The 18916-nt window shown below is 44.7% G+C and overlaps 1 protein-coding gene across 1 annotated transcript in view; it reads left to right on the top strand.

Annotated features, from left to right (window-relative positions):
• The first annotated feature begins 11869 nt into the window (after positions 1 to 11869).
• Positions 11870 to 18916, top strand: part of Or6s1 (olfactory receptor family 6 subfamily S member 1) — a 7686-nt gene continuing 639 nt past the window's right edge. Inside the window, exon 1 of the mRNA XM_050129515.1 lies at positions 11870 to 12940. Within this exon, the coding sequence (XP_049985472.1) occupies positions 11870 to 12940 (1071 nt within the window). The remainder of the gene's footprint in view (positions 12941 to 18916) is intronic.

An 18916-nucleotide genomic window follows, 5' to 3' on the forward strand; every position in this document is an offset into this window, starting at 1 on the left:
GTTGGGAAATTTTCTTTTCTGGTTCTGTCTGCTTGGTGTTCCATATGTGTCTTGTACCTTGTTAGGCATCTCCTCTAGGTTAGGGAAGTTTTCCCTCTATTCCTATTATTCCTAGATTTTGCCTTTTCATAGTGTCCCATATTTATTGGCTATTTGTGCCTGAAGTTTTTTAGGTTTTACATTCGTTTTGGCTGAGGTATTCATTTCTTCTACCTTGTCATCAGCTGTAGTAATAATAGCGGGCTGCCTGTTGTGTGGAGCAGTGGGCCGCTTCCGCCACCCGGCTAGCTTTACCCAAAATAATTACACCCAAACTGTATTCTTTTAAACACTGCTTGGCCCATTATATCTAGCCTTTTCTCGGCTAACTCTCGCACCTGGACTAGCCCATTTCTAATAATGTGTGTAGCCCACGAGGTGGCTTACCAGGGAAGATCTTAACCTGTGTCTGTCTGGAGTGGGAGAATCATGGCGAAGACCTGACTCAGCTTCTTTCTCCCAGCATTCTGTTCTGTCTACTCTGCCTACCTAATTTTCTATCCTATCAGAGACCAAGCAGTTTCTTTATTACTTAACCAATGAAACAACAGATAGAAAGATGACCCTCCTCCATCAATCAGCATCTGTGATTCTTCCATATCTTGTATTCTGTTGCTTACCCAAGGTTTTTGTTTGACTTCTTAAATTTTCTGTTTCCAATTTTATCTCAGTTTGGGTTTTCTTTAGTGAGCCTATTTCTGTTTTCATGTCTTGAACTGTTTTCATTATTTCATTCCATTCTCGTAGACTTGATTAACAGATTTATTCACCGTCTCTTTGATGTCCTTGAGCGCACTCACACTTGCTATCGGAGTCTTGTGCTTTGGTTACATTGCATTTCTCAGGTCTGCTGTAGCAGGATTTCTGGGTTCTGGTGGTGTCTAGGCGTCTGGGGTTGGGATGGGACAAGTGGTTGCTGACGAGTGGGTCCTCTGGTGGTTGCTCTGGTTCCTGCCTCCTTTTGCTCTGTCTGTGGACCTCTGCATCTTAGGGAAGCTTGTAGGTCTCCTGGTGTTTGAAAGAGAGGAATAGAGCTGGGTCAACAGGAGAGGCTGAAAGAGGCTGTGGGGAAGAGGTAAGGGGATCCTGTCCACACCAAGAAGCACGGTCCCTAGGAGGTTTGTGGGAGGAGGGGCTCCTGTAGGGCCTGACTGGGATTGGGAACTAGGGACACCTTTGAGGGACACCCTCCAGAAGGCTGGCAAACAGGTAAGTAACAAAGAGAAGATGAGAGGGTAAACTGTAAGGATGGGGGCAGATTTTTCCAAGTCTGCGCATGTAAAGGAGTTGCTGGAAAAAAAAAAAAAAAACAAGGTACAGGAATTAAAAGAAAAAATGTGCATAAGCTTGGAAGAGAGAAGAAAAAGAGTAAAAGAATACAGAAAAACAAGCTACATGAAGATGGAAAACAAACAGAAAGTCTGGATTATGTATATTGTTGTATTTTCTTTGAATTTTTTTACTGTGAAGGAACTAAGTAGAGAGAGACATTTTATTGTATGGACTGCTAAGATAAACCAGCATAAAGGTATCTTCAGAATTTGGGTCTAAGGATATGTTGCTTTAAAAAAGAGGTTCTTCTTTTGTCTCCACAGAAGATGAGAACCTGTGGATTAATTCCAGACTAATGTTGTTTGATGGGTCAAGACCCCCCTGAAAGGTCGTTGTGAATAACCCCCAAAAATTACTTCCCCCAACAAAAAGCAGGAAGCAGTTTGGAGAGAACTACACCAATATTCCCAAATGTTGTCTATAAATGTTTGTTTACATTTAAAGGGGATATGCTACAGAGATGTGCAGCTGCTCCCCTTCCCTCTGTCATGTTTGTGTCCCCCGCCAGTCAGAAGCCTGAGTGCTACTGCCAGCCATTGAATACTAACAAGACTTTCGTTCCTCCCACTTCCACAGATTCGCTAACTAGGCTTGCTGAAGAGCTAGTCTGGGACTCTCGCCCTAGGGACTCTCGTAGCTGGAGGGTTTTTTATTGCTCTGCCTTTATAACAGGTGTCAACAGCAACTACAGATAGTGCTTTAATATCACTGCTAAGCAGCTAATGCTTGTCCAAGTGAGCGGGATTACTTTAAGCACAGTCTGGGTCAACATGCTACAGGAAGGCCAGTGAGCCAGAGACGGGTAAGACAGGAGCCTGTCACAGTCAACCTAAGACAGAGGCCTTGCGTGCTGAGGCAAGTGTTCTTGATGACGGGTAAGATGTAAATTTGCGCTTCTGCAACCTAAGACAGGCCTGGTCTAATTATATAGAAAAGGGGGAGCTGTTGGGAGCTGCAGACCCTCAGACCCTGAACTTCCTGTGACCTCTTGCCTGCTGGAGTAAACAATTTATTTTTCTATGTTATGCTCTGAGCACAGGACCCTCATGAGTTCCTGATAACAAGGAAGTGGTTTCTGGTGAGTTTGCAGTGGAAAATCCCGAGAGCTAGGGCGTGGCCACTAGTTAAGGAGAGCCCTATATAAACTACCCTGGATTACATTAAATTGGCATTCTTGCTTAAAGAGTGACCACGTCTCTGTGTGTTCTTTACTCCCTAGGCCCTTACCTGACCGCGGTTCCAGGTGGTGCAGGTCCACAGGCTCCCTCAGATAGGCTGCAGTAGGACAAAGAATAATCTAGAGTTGGGGATGCTGGGTCTGTGCCAAGAACTGGAGTCTCTTGTGAATGGAGTGGGGGTGGAAGGAAGGGCATCTGTAAGCAGCCTCAAAGTGAGACTCACCTACAGAGTCCTGGCCCGTGTGGCCAGTGGGGGTCTAGGGCCCTGGAAAGGCACACAAGCAGACAGCGGGTGGGCTCAGCAGGTTATAGGTTGTGTGTCTATAGCAAATAGTGAAGGAAGAGGAGGCTGTGGATTTGGGAAAGGCAGAGATGGGAGCAGGAGGAAAGAGAGGAAGGAGAAAATTATGTAATTATATTTTAATTAAATTAAAAAAATAATCGTGAGGTATTCAATATTCCTTAAAAATAACAGAGTTATTTGACCAGGAACTGAAAACCTCTGAAACCAAGAACCAAAATAAACTTTTCAAAAAATGTTCTTTGTTTTAGTTATTTTGTGACGACACCTGAAAGCTTGTTAACACAACAATGAACTTAAAAATCAGGATGATTTATTTGGGTTATAATTGGAGGCTTGCTGTGAGATCACACATCTCTGGTGAACAGGAGAATATGGTCAGAACAGCAGTTGTATCACAACAGCCTAGCATGTACATGTTCCTCGCTTTAATCCTCAACACCATGGATGTGCTCACCCTGAACGGCAGCACTCAGGAGGCAGAGGCAGTGAACTTGAAGCCAGGACTGTTCTAAAACCAAACAAATAAACAAAAAACTTGTGAGCTAAACGAAGTCTTTTTTTTCTGTTATGGGACTTCCTGCAGGTTTCTGAAGCTGGTTTGATCTGGAAATGTTAGCGCCTAGCTTTGATCTGCCTTATGTGACTGCTATCCTTGTCTCTGTTACCTTCTATTTGAAATATATAAATCTTGAATGGGTTTCCTTTAAAGGTGCCAAGCCTGTGCAAAACTCGGTTGGGGAAGAACTCAGCAAACCAAGCTGTCTCCTAACTGAGAATTTGTTTGTGGCATCGTCCCTTTGGAGACCTTAGATTAGAGGTCTTGGTGTACAGAAACTGGCTTGCTAAAGGTGTGAGTTGGGTAACAATAAAAAAAAAGCCCTTTGCTAAGTACAGTGAATCAGTTCCCAGAGGCTGATCCCCTGCAGCTGGAGAAGGCTAAGACCACCCTCAGAGTGCCTCCGCACCGTCAACCCACACCGGATATAACATCTTTGGAAGCTGCTATCTTAGGTTTCTGTCGCAGTGACGGAAAGCTGACTCGCACAGGGTAGAACACTCCTCAATGGAATTAGCGCCTGTGTAAGATGGCGGCAGAGACAGCAGGCGCTCCACAGATGAGGGCAAGAAAGCCAGAAAAAAAAATCCTCTAAACACTGAGTGCCTCACTGCTACGACCCTGGCTCCCAGCTTCTGTCTTCAATATTGAGAAAATAAATGTCTTGTTTGTTTGTTTCCACAGTGCTGTGGGCCAAGACTGGAGTCATCTTTTCTAATTAAGTGCCCGGCCACTGGCTTCTACCTCCAGCCTGCCTGGTTCCTGGCAGCTTGCTACAGCAGCCTGCACAGAGCTAAACTTCTGTCGTATCATTTTGTGGAAACATTTTTTTTTCGCTTTCTATGTTGTTAAAACTTTAATGAGACAAAAGAAAAATAATTTTAAGGAATCTGTCATAATGAAAAGGAGACTTCTGTGTTCCCACCATTATTCTAATGTAGTCTCTGTTTCCTAACCAAGATTCTCTGTCTTCTCCAATTTCTACCTTGCCTCCACACTGTCTGGCCCCAGAAGCAGGTTACTTCTGATAAACCTGAATTCCCTTAGGAGTTCATTATCAGTTTGCATTTCCTGGGATCTGTAAAACCCCATGGTATTTGACATTCCCCAGAGACTGATTGGTTAATTCTGCAGAATTAGTTTCTATCTTTAGGGAGGTATTTCTGACTTTAGTTTTTAACCAAGGAGATACTTTATTTCTCCAAACTCAGTCATCTCTCAGATTGCCACTATTATGTGCTTACTCATCCCCATCCTCCTCTCTCTGCATTTAGAGCCCGAGACGGTCTCTGTGAGAAATTTCCCCATGGGCTTGGGTATTTCAACACTCCAGGTGGTGGTTCTGTTGCAGGGATGGGGGTGGGGAGGGCGAGGGGAGGATACGTGGTGAACCTTACTGGAGAAAGTACGTCACTGGAGGACAGGCTTTGAGATTAAAAGCCTCGTGCCATTTCCAGTTCCCTCTCTCTGGTTCCTCCTTACCATTGGAATTTTTGGCTTCCTGATCCTGAAGCTACACTGGCCATGCTGCCGTGCCTCCCCCCACGACAGACTCCTGTCACCTCGTCAGCCCAAACAACTCCTCCTGAAGTTGCTTTGGTCACAGTGTTATCACAGCCCCAGAGAGGTACCTATAGCAGAGCAGATGGGAAAAGCTCAAACAGAGGTAATCCATACGTGGAACACACCTTAGTTACTTCCTGCCATCTCTGGAGCAACTTAAGGAATGGAGGTTTATTATTTTGGCTCACAGTCTGAAGGTGCAGCCCTTCATGGTGGGGAAGGCGTGATGTCAGGACTGTGAGGAGCTCATGTATGTTTGTGGCAGTCAGAAGCTTGTGCCTGGTTTCTTCCTCTATCCCTTTCTGCCTACTTTCTAAGGTTTCTCACCGAATGTGGAGCTCACTCGTTCTGTAAGACCAGCTGGCTGGCAGCCTCCAGGATCTCTCCTGTCCTTTCCTTCCCACATGAGGGAAATGCCACCACACTCAGCTTTTATGTAGGTCTAGGGGCTCTAAGCTCAGGTCTCATGCTTGCAAAACAAGCATTTCACCAGCTGAGTTGCCTGCCTGCCTCCACTACCTCACATTTTTAAGGCTTCTTATTGTGAAATTTTGAAGCATACTAAAAATAGCTAGACTAGTATAATGGATCATGGTATTACCAACATGTAGTTCTACAGATCACTAATTCATGGCCAAGTCAGTTTTATTTATATTCCCATTTGATTTTGAAGAAAAGTCCAGATGTGTGAATTTTCATAACTAATTTTTATGTAGTTTATAGCAATAGTTGTTACAAATGAGGAAAACTGAGGGGAAAACCCAATAAGCAATGATTAGAACCTAAGTTTATTTCAAGAAGATTGCAGCTCATTTAGAACAATAGATTCATTGTGATGGCTAAACTTGATTGTCAACTGGATGGGGCTTGATCATCGGGGAAAACCAGTCTCTAGACATATTTGCAAAGAAGTTTCTAGGCTGAACCCTAAACGTGGGTGGCATCATTCCTTGGTCTAGGGCCTAAACCGAGGGGAAAAGGGAGCCAGGTATGGTGGCGCAGGCCTTTAGTCCCAACACTTGGTAAGTAGAGGCAGCAGAGTTCTAAGACAGTGAGTTCAGGCCAGGGCTACCCGGTGAGACCTTGCTGTCCTGACCGTGACAGGAGCCACAATCCCTTTCTTCCCTCAGGTACTTTGGTTAGATATTTTGTTCCAGAAAGGCATAAAGTAACGAATAGATTTTCCACATTAATACATTACCCCACATTAAAACATTCCCTGCCTGTTTTCAGTGTCCAGAGAAGGGAGATTTTGCAGGATATCTTAAAAGCAAAGACACAGCACAGACTCTGAGAATCATGAGTAAACACAGAAACATTTTTGCCTTTTGCTGTCATGTATCAGAAAAAATAGAAGAAGCCACACAAAAATAATGAAAATGGCTAATTGGATGATGGGGAATGAGTGGGTGTGGACACAGGAGGGAGCAGAAGTAGTTTCTACACAGTGGGTTTGTACACGCTATTAGTACAGTGAGCTCGTGCTGTTAGCCTATACATTGTTGTAGCTTTGTTTTTGGACTATGTGCATGTACCTTAAAGGTAAGATCTAAAATATCATAAGCATATAAACATCACAATAATAAGAAAGCATTTTTCTAGTATGTTCTACTGTTATATGATCAGCTAGGTTTGACTAGGTTTGACCTGAGTACCAAAGCCATTTTCATGCAAGTAGCTCTGTAATTTAAAAACTTCTAATTTTACAAACAAGATTGCATAAGATCTTCAGTGCCGCGAAGGATGCGGGCACTGGAGACAGGACCCAGCCTGCTGAGTGGAAAAAAATAAAATCTTTACTATGTCTGACAGGAGATCAATGTTTGAAAACTATACAGAACCCAAAAGTTAAATACCAAAAATCATATAACTAATACATAAGCTCATGGATTGAGTAGGTAGCTCTCCAAGGAAATGAAATACAAATGGCCAATAAAGATTTCAAAGTGTTTAATATCCCTAGCCATCATGAAAAAAATTAAAATTGCTTCAAGATTCTACGTCACCCCAGTTGGAATCACCAACCAGATAAAGGACAACAAATGCTAGCCAGGACACAGGAAGAAAGGAATCTTCATTTACTCTTGGTAAGAGTATAAACTGATACAGCCTATATGAAAATAAATATGGAGACTCTCCAAAGTACTAACGACCCCCAAATAATCCAGCCATACCCAAGGAGTCTAAGTCAGCAGGCCACAAAGATCCTTGCACACCTGCGTTCATTGCTGCTGTATTCGTAACAGCTAAGAAATGAGGTCAAACAGCAATCAACAGACAAACAGAAAAGGGGCACTTGGGTAAATACACACAATGGAGTCATCTTCAGCTGTAAAATTTGAATGAAATTATGACATTGATAGAAAAAGATGGAAAGACACCAAACTCAGAAGACAAATAAGTTTTATTTCATATGCATGTTCTAGATTTAAATTTATACACACATTGTACAATACGTATTGTTTATGTATGTATGTAGGCTATGGAGATAGGAAGTGTCTAGATTTCAATGTATATAGACATTGTACAATATGTTGTTTATATGTGTATGTAGGCTATGGAGATAGGAGGTGTCTAGATTTAAATGTATACAGACATTGTACAATACGTTGTTTATGTATGTATGTAGGCTATGGAGATAGGAAGTGTCTAGATTTAAATGTATATAGACATTGTACAATACATATTGTTTATGTATGTATGTAGGCTATGGAGATAGAAAGCGACTATAGAAAGAGCTAAAGAGAGGAACAAGAAAGGATAATAGGATGTGTGTGCCATGAAATTGGAAGATGGAAGGGGATTCACTCACAAGAAACTGAGAAGGGACATGAGGAAGGGTCAGAGGGCAAATTAACATCATCATCAATCATCATCATCATCATCATCATCATCATCATCATCATCATCATCATCATCATCATCATCATCATATGTATTGGGGGCTGTAGGAGAGATGGCTCAGCTGTTAAAAGCACTGGCTGCTCTTCCAGAGGTCCTGAGTTCAATCCCCAGCAACCACATGGTGGCTCACTACCACCTGTAATGAGATCTGGTGCCCTCTTCTGGCCTGCAGGCAGAACACTGTATACATAATGAATAAATAAATTCTTTAAAGTAATAATAATAATATGTATTATGAAAGCATCTCAAAGAAACCAATTTTTCTGTATGCTAGCCAAAAATTTAAATTTTGAAAAACTAGTTCTGTAATTAAAAAAAATCTCACCTCATTCTTTTTTCTTTTTTTCAGTAACTTTAAGTATTACAGTTCAACCAAGAGGTTTTGTTTTGAGGCAGGATCTTATTATATATCCCAAGCTAGCCTCAGATTTATGGCAGTCCTCCCAAGTGCTGGGATTACATGCATAAGCACTAGGTTCTGTTTCAGCAAAGGGTTAAAGTTTTGTACAGATGCGTCCTTCCCTGTAGCTTTCTCTGACTTGGTGTGGCAGCTCTCCAGCCCTCCAGCCGGCTCCGGCTCCTTCCCTCACAGTCTACTGTTGGCTGCTCCCTCCCAGGCTGCCTCATTGCGGCGTCTCCCGTGCTCTCAGAGCGCTATGTGCAGAACGGATGCATTCAGTCAAGCCGACCCTAGAAAGCTGAATCAAAACCCAAATCACATTTATTTCAGAAGAGCAGCTACTCTTCCAGTCTGGGGTTCAGAGCAGCTTAGCACACTTGCTGGGTTTAAGCATTGAGGCTCGTGCCAGAATGCAAAGGCAAACTCTTGGCACACTGATTATTAAGAGAGTAGAAGATAGGCCAAGACAAAGAAGTCACGATTTAACAGGCTGGAGGGAAGACATGAGAACTGGTCAGGAAGATGGGAAGGAGAGGAAAGGGCAGGACAACTGAGGAAACTGAGGTTTGAACCTGAGTCGAGTCTCCAGTAAGGAGCATATGATGGAAACACAGAGATCCGGGATCCTTGGCAGTGTTTAGGGTGTGGGGGGTCACATGTGATATGTTTGGTAGGATATAAAGAATATGTCGGGGAGAAGCAACAGGAGAGACGGCACAGAGAGTCTTACTACCTCCATTATTTTCTGCCATAGAACCCAAGGGAAAGATGCATACTATCATTTTAAGTCCTCAGGGTGAGGAGATGATGTCTGTGTTACTGGGGTTACACGTTTGTCCCCCGAGTGTCATGAAGAGAGGCAGTTGGTGCGGGCCGGGTGCCGGGATTCCCCTCACGCCCACAGTTAATCATGCTTTCACAGCTGCTGGCCGGACAGTTGACGGATTTCATTGAGAAAGCATTTCTCGTCTCCTTTCCAGATTTACCAGGTAGAGTCTAGGATTGCCTCAGAAGTACAAATTTCTCCTGAGCCCCTTGGGCCGTGTTTGAACCCCCATCCTCTCCCCTTTCCTTTGGTAAGCTCCTCACGTCTGGATCAAGTCTTGTTTCCTGACCAGAAGCCGAAGCCGCTCATAGAGGATCCTACCTTTCAGTACAGAGATATATCAGAGGGCTCCAGGGCTCTTCCCTGTGCTCAGTCTAAAACCAGGAAGAATGGGGTCTAAGAGCAGAAAATGGAGACTCTCTACCTGAAATCCATCAGCAAGACAAGGAAAGAAAGATAGTGCTACTAGAGATGAAACCAGCTATTGGTAAGTGTGTTGTATTCTCAGTGTAGAAGTGGCCCTGTGCGTACACCCCTTGCCGTGTGCGTACACCCCTTGCCGTCCAGCCACTGCCCAGTAGTGACACTTTAGAGCGCTGAGACAGCTGTCGTTCTCATGCCTGAGCCAGCTCGGCTGAGAGCACTGGTCGGGTTGTAGAAGTATATCCAGGAATGGTGGTTTACGCCTTTAACCACATCACTCAGGAGACAGAGGCAGACCCATCTCTGAATTCAAGGCCAGCCTGGTTTACACAGCAAGTGCAGGCTGTTTAGTGAGATGCTGTCTCAAAAAACAAGCAATCAAACAAAGCAAGCCTGTGAAGGAACAGTGTAGCCCCTCCTCAGGGTCAGACAGCTCTGTGCTCGTCAGACAGCAGATCAGCACCAGAGGTTAAGCCAGGGCAGAAGCCCAAGGGGAGAGGCGGTACCCAATTCCCTTTGTTTTCCCAAGTGCAGCACCCATCCCTTGGAACTCCGAGGATACCAGGTTACTGTCAGCGTCACAGTCAGAATGTGGATGAACCAAAGGATGGAGGGGACATTGACCCATAAACTGGGAAAGATCAATATTTCAGGGTCCTACACTTAGGAAGATATCAATGGCATTTGGGAGCCGGAGAGTCACTTCAGGTAAAGACTGGCTTAGGCCAGAAAGTGACTGCACAGGGAATGACAGAGGCCTGAGAATAGGTCTGCTTTCAATACCCAGTGCCAAACTTACTTTCTGTTCTTAGGTCAAATGCATTGCCTCTGTGGAAATGCCTCTCTCCCCTCAAGTCTCATTTGAGACTGTTGATTTCTGGTGTGTCTTTCTTGAGAGTACTACGTCCCCCACTGAGGCTCGGTTTTGATGTCCTTCTTAGCATTCTACACACAGCAGTCGCATGTCCTCCTGTCACAAGCCCCAACTTCGCTGTTTTACCACCAGCAATGTGGCCTGTCTCCGAGTCGCCGAGTACAGGACGTGGCACGCAATGAAAGCACAGGTAACGCTGCAGCCCTGACCTACACAACGTGATTTCTGTAAAGGCTAGAGGGAGGACTGACACTGGGTGAGCCCCTGAGGTCACGAAGCTGCTCTGTCCTAGACAGAAGGTACCAGCGTTTCCCACGCACACAGAGGTGAGGAAGCAGAAGAGAGTAGAGGGTTGGGAGTCCGGGGAGTCCTGGGCATTGGATGCTTGGGTGTGTTCAGAATGGCGCGGCTGGAGAAGAATTAATGTTTTTAAAATTAATTCTGATGTTTTGCTACTGAGAGTTTTTAATTAGTTTTTTTCTTCTGTGTGTTCCTTATCTTTTTAAACAGAGACTTCAGAATACCACCATTATGGCTATTTTTATTTATTGTTTAGTTGGTGGGACTGGAAGGACTTAAATCAACTCGGTTTCCAATTTAATTAATTATAGCCAGGAATTTGTGGCTCTGTTTCTGACAGTCCAGTGGAGCTGGTTTTGGAAATGCTCTGGACTGTGGTTCAGAAGGGAAGAAGCCTTCATGAACTCATATTCATATTAACAAGCACTGAGCTTGAAGGCAGCAGACTAACTGCAGGAATGAATGCGGTTTACTATTGTATCCTCTCTTCACATAGCATTTTGTGGAAATCTGAGTTTGGTTAAATTCTTCGTTCCTTATGAAAATTCTCCATAAAGGAGAATTGGTGTATAAAATGGCCCAGCTTCTACTGCTAATTGTTTAGTTAGGTAATTAAAATGCAAACAAGGGCTCCATTCCTTGATCATCTTTCCAACATGGTGGCAAGCCAGGCCTAATTTTGACTCTCATCCACTTCATTTGTTAGGTTGGCATGGGAAACTCTTTTGAATCCTGTGTCCTGTTATTTCATTTGCTTCTTACAAAAAAAAAAAAAAAAAAAAAAAAAAAAAAAAAAAAAANAAAAAAAAAAAAAAAAAAAAAAAAAAAAAAAAAAAGCAACCGAGGAACCCAGTGTACTTAGCCCAGTGAGTAGAGACGGAAGACTTCAAAGGCAGGCTTCAGCCGCAGCTGTTTCTTTCCAGAATCATGGCCTCATATTTTCACCCAATTCAGACATTCAGAGAGAGTTTTCTCTTCACCACAGAGAACAATCCGTCAAGATTTGAGAATGAGACTTGTGGAGGTACAGGTTCCTGACAGTTTCTTAAGAGCGAGCTGCCTTTTAGGGGAAATTTCTCCTGCTCTGTAATCAGATAACGACCTTGGGTTTCGGGAGCGTGCCTCCATCACGACCACGTTCATATTGTCTTACAGGTGGGAGAGATCACAATGGCTCTATGTGGGAACCACAGCGAGGGGACTACAGAGTTTGTCCTGGCCGGCTTCCCGAACCTGAACAGCACAGGCGTGGAACTGTTCTCTGTGTTCTTTATAATTTACCTGCTGACCCTAACAGGCAACGTGCTGATTGTGGGGGCGGTGGGCGCCGATCAGCGTCTGCAGACGCCCATGTATTTCTTCCTGAGTAACTTGTCCTGCCTCGAGATTCTGATCACATCTGTCATCATCCCTAAGATGCTGAGCAATTTCCTCTCGAATCAACACACCATTTCCTTTGCCGCGTGCATCGCTCAGTTTTATTTTTACTTCTTTCTTGGGGCCTCCGAGTTCCTGCTGTTGGCGGCCATGTCTGTGGACCGCTACCTGGCCATCTGCCGTCCTCTACACTACCCCTTGCTCATGAGTGGAGCCGTGTGCGTTCGTGTAGCCCTGGCCTGCTGGGTAGGGGGGCTCCTCCCCGTGCTCGGCCCCACGGTGGCCGTGGCCTTGCTTCCTTTTTGCAGACAGGGTGCTGTGGTGCAGCATTTCTTCTGCGACAGTGGCCCATTGCTGCACCTGGCGTGCGCCAACACCACGAAACTGGAGGAGGCCGACTTTGCTCTGGCCTTTCTGGTCATTGTGTCCTCCCTTGCCATCACCGCAGCGTCCTATGGCCGAATAGTCCTGGCTGTCCTGCGGATTCCTTCCGCTTCGGGCCGGCAGAAGGCCTTCTCCACCTGCAGCTCACATTTGATGGTGGTCACCCTCTTCTACGGCAGTGCAATTTTTCTTTATGTGCGGCCGTCCCAGAGCCACTCCGTGGACGCTAACTGGTCAGTGACTGTGATAACCACGTTTGTGACGCCCCTGCTGAACCCGGTGATCTACGCCTTGCGCAACGATCGAGTCAAGGAAGCTTTGACAGACATGTTCAGGAAGGTCATAGCAGAGCTCTCAGAAAATTCCTTCCTTTCCGAAAGTTTGAGGAAGAAGACAGTGAGTTCAAATCCCTGCATCCCCTCTGCCATGGAAGGAGCCGCAGAGAGGGTCAAAGACGCCCACTCTCAAGTTCCTTCTCAGGTAAAACTCTACCTTATGCCCAGGAATACCAGCACATTATTTTAGTTATGTGTCTGTGTAAGGGAATGGGGCGTGTACTGAGAGAGCAGGAATTAGATTCTCTGGTGGGCAGACACAGCGAGAGGCCATGCTAGGTAAGAGGTGGCCGACTCCCAAGACGGCTGGCTGCTTCCTCACCCTTGCGGCCCTCGGCTGACGGACTGCTACACAGCCGTCATGGGCCAGCTGACTATTCTGTCTTTCATCTTTCCTCGAACTGATCAGCCCATTAGGGGAGGGACACTCTTTAGAGATTTCAGAGACCCTAGCCCTGTAGAAGAGACTGGGTTTTTGTTTGTTTTTGTTTTGTTTTGTTTTGTTTTTTTTGCTCCTTGGGTGTCCTCTCTATTTCGCAGAAGGTCTTTTTCTTTGTGTGTCTGAAACATGCGTGTCTTCTCAACCCCCAACAAACACCTTTTCTTCAACTGACACTCTCTGCTCCCATTTTCATAGTTGAGATTTCTCTACTGCTGTGTCCCACTTGAGAGACTTTCTTTCTTGCCTTATAATTCTTTAACAGGCAGAGAAAGTGAACCCAATTAAGACCCACAGAGGCCGTCATGGGTGCTGGGAACCAAACTCGGATTCTCTGGAAGAGACCGTGGAGCCGTTTCTCCAGCCCAGCTCATACTGTTCGATATATCAAGACCCAAACGATGGTTTCCTCTCCCTCCCATCATCATAACCCCTGGAGGGCTGACCATCTGTGCCTTTGTCTGGGGATGGAATCTGTTAAATATCCCTAAGCAGACATTTAGGAATATCTATGTATATCCTCTACTCAAAAGTTAAAGACTGACTACACTTTCAATAAAGGTTTCCAAATATTCAGGCAAATCAATAATATTAAAATTATTATTATATCAAAAGGAGGCCTGAGGATGTAGCTTGATTGGTAAAGAGCTTGGCTAGCATGCTTGAAGTTCTGGGTTTGAGCCCGATCGCTTTGTAAACTAAATGTGATAATGTGTCCTTAACCCTGCTACTTGGGAGGGATCAGAAGTTCAAGGTTACTTTTACCCACATAGAGTTTGAGGTAAACCTGGGATATACAAGACCCCATGGATGATAATGAAGATGAAGAAGAAGAAGAAGAAGAAGAAGAAGGAGGAGGAGGAGGAGGAGGAGGAGGAGGAGGAGAAGGAGAAGAAGAAGAAGAAGAAGAAGAAGAAGAAGAAGAAGAAGAAGAAGAAGAAGAAGAAGAAGAAGAAGAAGAAGAAGAAGAAGAAGATGATGATGGCAGGGAAGATGACTCAGCAGGTTAAAACACTTGCTCTGCTTCCACAAGGACCTGAGTTCAAATCTCTAGTACCTATGTAAAAAGCCAGCCTGCCTGTGGGTGCCTGCAGCTCCAGCTTTGGGAAGGAAGAGAGGTGGATCCCAAGGTCAGCCTAGTGACAGTGGTGAGCTTCCCATCGAGTGAGAGGCCCTGTCTCACGGTGAGATACGCAGCATGCTGCTTTGTTTTATGCATGGGAATGCACGTGCCACACACACACACACACACACACACGTACCACACGTCATACACATCACCCTACACTCCTCATGCACACAATGGCATAGAAATGGCCTCCTGTCTGCATCTGCCTTTGTCAGAATTTCTTGTTGTTTTCTTTTATTCTGTTCTTGTATGTATGTGTATACATGTATGTGTTTGTGTGTTTGATGTGTGCATATGTGTTTCTGAGTGTGAGAGACAGGTCTCTTTGCTTCTGAACAATGTGTGCACTAATAGCTAAACTTCAGGTTGCAGTTCTACGTCTGCTGTACCCTGCTTTGTTTGTTTGGTCTTGGTTTTTTGAGACAGGGCTTCTCTGTGTAACCGCCAAGGTCCTGGAACTCACTCTATAGAGCAGGCTGACCTCGAACTCACAGAGATCCGCCTGCCTCTGCCTCCCAAGTGCTGGGATTTAAGGCGTGCACCACCACCGCCCAGCTTTGTACTCTGCTTTTGATCAGGTTCTAAGGATTCAAGTTCTCATACCTGCCCAGCAAGTGCTTTACCCACTAAGCAATCTCTTCAACCCGTTTTTTCTTCTCTGTCTGTTAAATAATGGTGTCTCAGGGATTTTTTTTTCTCCCGACTTTATGCTCTGTTTAGGAATTTCCACTTACATCACAGCACATTGGTGGTTGAGATACTTTTTCTCTAGGCCTAGTCTCTTACCTCAGACTCACAGTTTTCCTGTCAACCTAACGCCATGGAGATTTCTCTATCTCATCCTTGACATTTCCTCCTCCCTTTTCACCAACCATCAATTTCTACCTCAGTGCATGATCTGACGGCTTCAATATTGCACCCGGTCTTCCACCAAGGCTTGTCCTCACTGCCTAGCCAGCCCAGCTCTGCAGCAACCTGAGTGTGAGTGTGATATTCTCTCTCTCTCTCTCTCTCTCTCTCTCTCTCTCTCTCTCTCTCTCCCCCCCTTCTTTTCTTTCTTTTTTGTGTGTGTGTGTGTGTGTGTGTGTGTGTGTGTGTGTGTGTGTGTGTGTGTGGTCTCTGTGTATCCTTGGTAGACCCAGAACTAACCGTGTAGACTAGGCTGACCTTGAACTTACATTCACCTACCTATACACACACAAACACAATCATATACACATCATTCAAAATAAATAAGTCAGAAAAAGACAAAATTATTATACTTTCTATATTCTTTTTGGTTTTGTTTGTTTTGTTTTTTTGAGACAAGGTTTCTCTGTGTAGCACTGACTGTCCCAGACCTTGCTCTGTAGACCAGATTGGCCTTGAACTCTTAGAGAGACGACTGCCTCTACCTCCTAAGTGCTAGTATTAAAGGTGTGGAGCATCACTGCCTGGCTACACTTTCTTACTATTCTTACTATCTCAATTCTAAATTCCATGAAAATGGAAAGACTTTCTCATCTCACCAATGTGATCAATCATTATTTGTTTATGAAAAGAATGAGGAATGTAAAAAATTAACTTAATTCTGATTTTGGTTTAAAGAAATTTTCAAAGAGCTGTTCTCATTTGCTCTAAGTCTTTAAAATAAAACTTGTATATGTGTGTATGTCTACGTGAGAATATGCTGTATATGTGAAGTACTCTTGGAGGCCAGAAGAGGGCGCTGGATCCCAGGGAGCTGGATTTATAGGTAGTTGTGAGCTGCCAGATGTGGGTTCTGGGAGTTAAACTCAGGTCAGGTCCTCTGGGAGAACAGCAAATGCTGTTAACTGCTGAGCTGCCTCTCCACCTTTCCCAGATCTTAAAAAGCATTTTAGAACTGGGTGTATTGGTGTATAGCTGTAATCCCAGGACTTAAGAGGCAGAGCTAAGAGGACTTTGAGTTTAAGGTCAGCCTGGGCCAGTGTGAGTTGAGGCTAGACCTGTCTCAAACTATTGCATATCGAGGATATAAGCTCAGTAGGGGAGTTCTGGCCTTATTTGATCCCCAGGACCGGAAACAAAATAAAGAAGCATGGAAGCAAGCAAGCAAAAAGCATTTGGACAAGTGGAGACGTATACAAAGGCTGCTTACTAGAGGGGCAGAGATGAGATACTGACGTGTGAATATACGTGTATCAAAGGCTGAAGAGAACATTTAGAGATGAAGGGCACTTGCTGCTCTTGTTGAAGATATGAGCTGGGTTCTTAGCACCCATGTCAGGTAGCTCATAACCACCTCCGACTCCAGCTTCCAGGATCCAACACTCCCCTTTGGCCTCCACAGCAAACCACATACGTCTGGTGCACACACGCAAACACACATATGTAGAGGTTGTAGAGATGGCTCAGTGATTAAGAGAACACACTATTCTTCTGGAGGACCCAGGTTCAATTCCTAGCACAGCCTCTCTAATTCCAATTCTTCCGGCCTCCTCGGGTGTCTCTACACACATGGTGCACGTTACAGAGAAGCAGACATTCTCACAAAACAAAGCCAATAAATCTTAACACACATACACAAACAAAAATAAAATCTCAAAAAACATTATCTTCCATATGTAAAGCTGTCTGATGTGGATAAATTCCAGAAGGAACAGGGGTCAGGTCCAGTTACAAAGGACATGGGAACTGAAAATGATGATCATGACCCTGCTCAAACATATGCTTTTAAAGTAAATCCTAATGCCAGTGTAGAGAAAGGACAGGCGTGGAGAGAAGGCAGACCAGCGAGAGCCACTGTTGCAGAAAACAACGAAGGCCAGGAATCTGGCACCTGAGATGCTGTGTAGAACTTTCTCTTACAAACATTAAGATGTGCTATTTTGTTTGTTGTTTGTTTGGTTTTTTGCTAGGCATGGCAGCATGATGGCCAGAGCATGGAGTCGTTCAGGAAGCAGGCTGATCTCATTTCATCCACACACAACAAACACAGAGAGGACAGGAAGTGGGGCAAGGTTAATAAATACCTAAATATCACCCCCAGTGACATCCTTTCCCCAGCAAAGTTCCACTTCCTAACGGTCCCATAACTTTCCCAAACAGGCCCACCAACTCCAGACCGAGTGCTCAAATAACTTGTCTCACTCCAATCACGGCCGCACGCAAACTTTTCCAAGAACCCCACCTTAAACACAAATAGTACAAGATGAGCCCAGATAAAGCCTTCTTAAATGCAGGGGCATCTACAAAGCTCTTCATGGAGGTTAAAGTGAGGGTTTATTAGGTCTGGAATCAACCGAGGGACATGCCCCTGGGAGGAACTGGGAGGCATTTCCAGGAAGGACCATCTGAGGAGAAGATGCTTCCAGCGCCAACAGCACCTTGGGAAGGAGGAGTCCCAGATGTTGAGAGGTCTGGGAAAAGGACAGATCTGCTTGCTTGCCTTCATTGCCTCTGGGTTGGTGAGTGTGACCGGTTCTGCCGCTGCTGGCTGTCTTTTCAGACATTAAAACCCCAGGGTCCTCGAGGTCCAACGAGGGTAGAAAACCAGCAACTATCTGGGCCTCTTCCAGGCATTTAGCACCAGACTGGGGCTGATAAGGCATCTAGTTTGCTACCAAGTTCTTACCTCCTCCAGCATGTAGACAGCCATTGTTGGATTTAGGTAGGATGTGTAGACAGGAAGAATTTGAACATGTTTCTCCTCCTCCCCACTTTTCCATATATAACAGATTTATGAAACATTTTGGTATCTGACAAAACAGAAAGCAAAAATCTAAGGGATCTTGGCTGTCTTTCTCAGACGCTCCTGGCAATTCCTGGTCAGTAAGGATGAGCTATCGGTTCTTGATGCTTGCTTAGCTAGATTCAAAGGAATGTTTTTCTGTGTTTGGTAAACTTTCTGTCTGCTTCCACAATTGTTTAAAAAAAAAAAAAACTGTCAGAGGCCAGGCCAGGATGGTGCTTGTCTGTAATCTCAGCACCCAGGAGCCAAAGTTATATAGTAAGCAAATAAAACAAAGCAAAACAATAACAACAACAACAAAAGAAAAACCTGTCTTGGGACTGAGGAGCTGCCTCTGTGTTAAGAGAATCTGCTGCTCTTCCACAGGACCCTGGTTTGCTTCCTAGCACTCACAGGGTGGCTTACAACCTTGTGGAAGGACAATTCCAGGAGCTCCAACACAGTCCAACACCCTCTTGTGTCCCCAAGAGCATTTCATGCTGTGGTGTATACACAGGTCGTCAAAAGACCCATACCCCTAAAATAAAATAAAGACTAGAAAACCCAAACAAAATAATCTGGCTTCATGAACAGAGAGACCACCTAAGATCATCCTCTGCTCCTTGACCCTGGCCCTTGGCTCCTTGCGTGGAGTCTTGCAGGCTCTGCTCGCAATATTTCCCGTCAGGAAGTTCTTAAAGACTTCCAACCACAAACTTCCAAAGGCTTGTTCTGGGGAATTTTAGCATGTTCTTCATTTCTGGTTTTCATTTGACATAAAGTACAAAGGAAGACAAGAGAGACGTCTGCACCAACGATGCCAAAGGGAGTCTTCTGTTGTTTATTTAGTAGGTGTGGAGCC

The sequence above is a fragment of the Alexandromys fortis genome, unplaced genomic scaffold (assembly GCF_014885135.2).
Source record: "Alexandromys fortis isolate MF-2015 unplaced genomic scaffold, M_Fortis_MF-2015_v1.1 scaffold_285, whole genome shotgun sequence".
Classification (NCBI taxonomy): domain Eukaryota; kingdom Metazoa; phylum Chordata; class Mammalia; order Rodentia; family Cricetidae; genus Alexandromys; species Alexandromys fortis.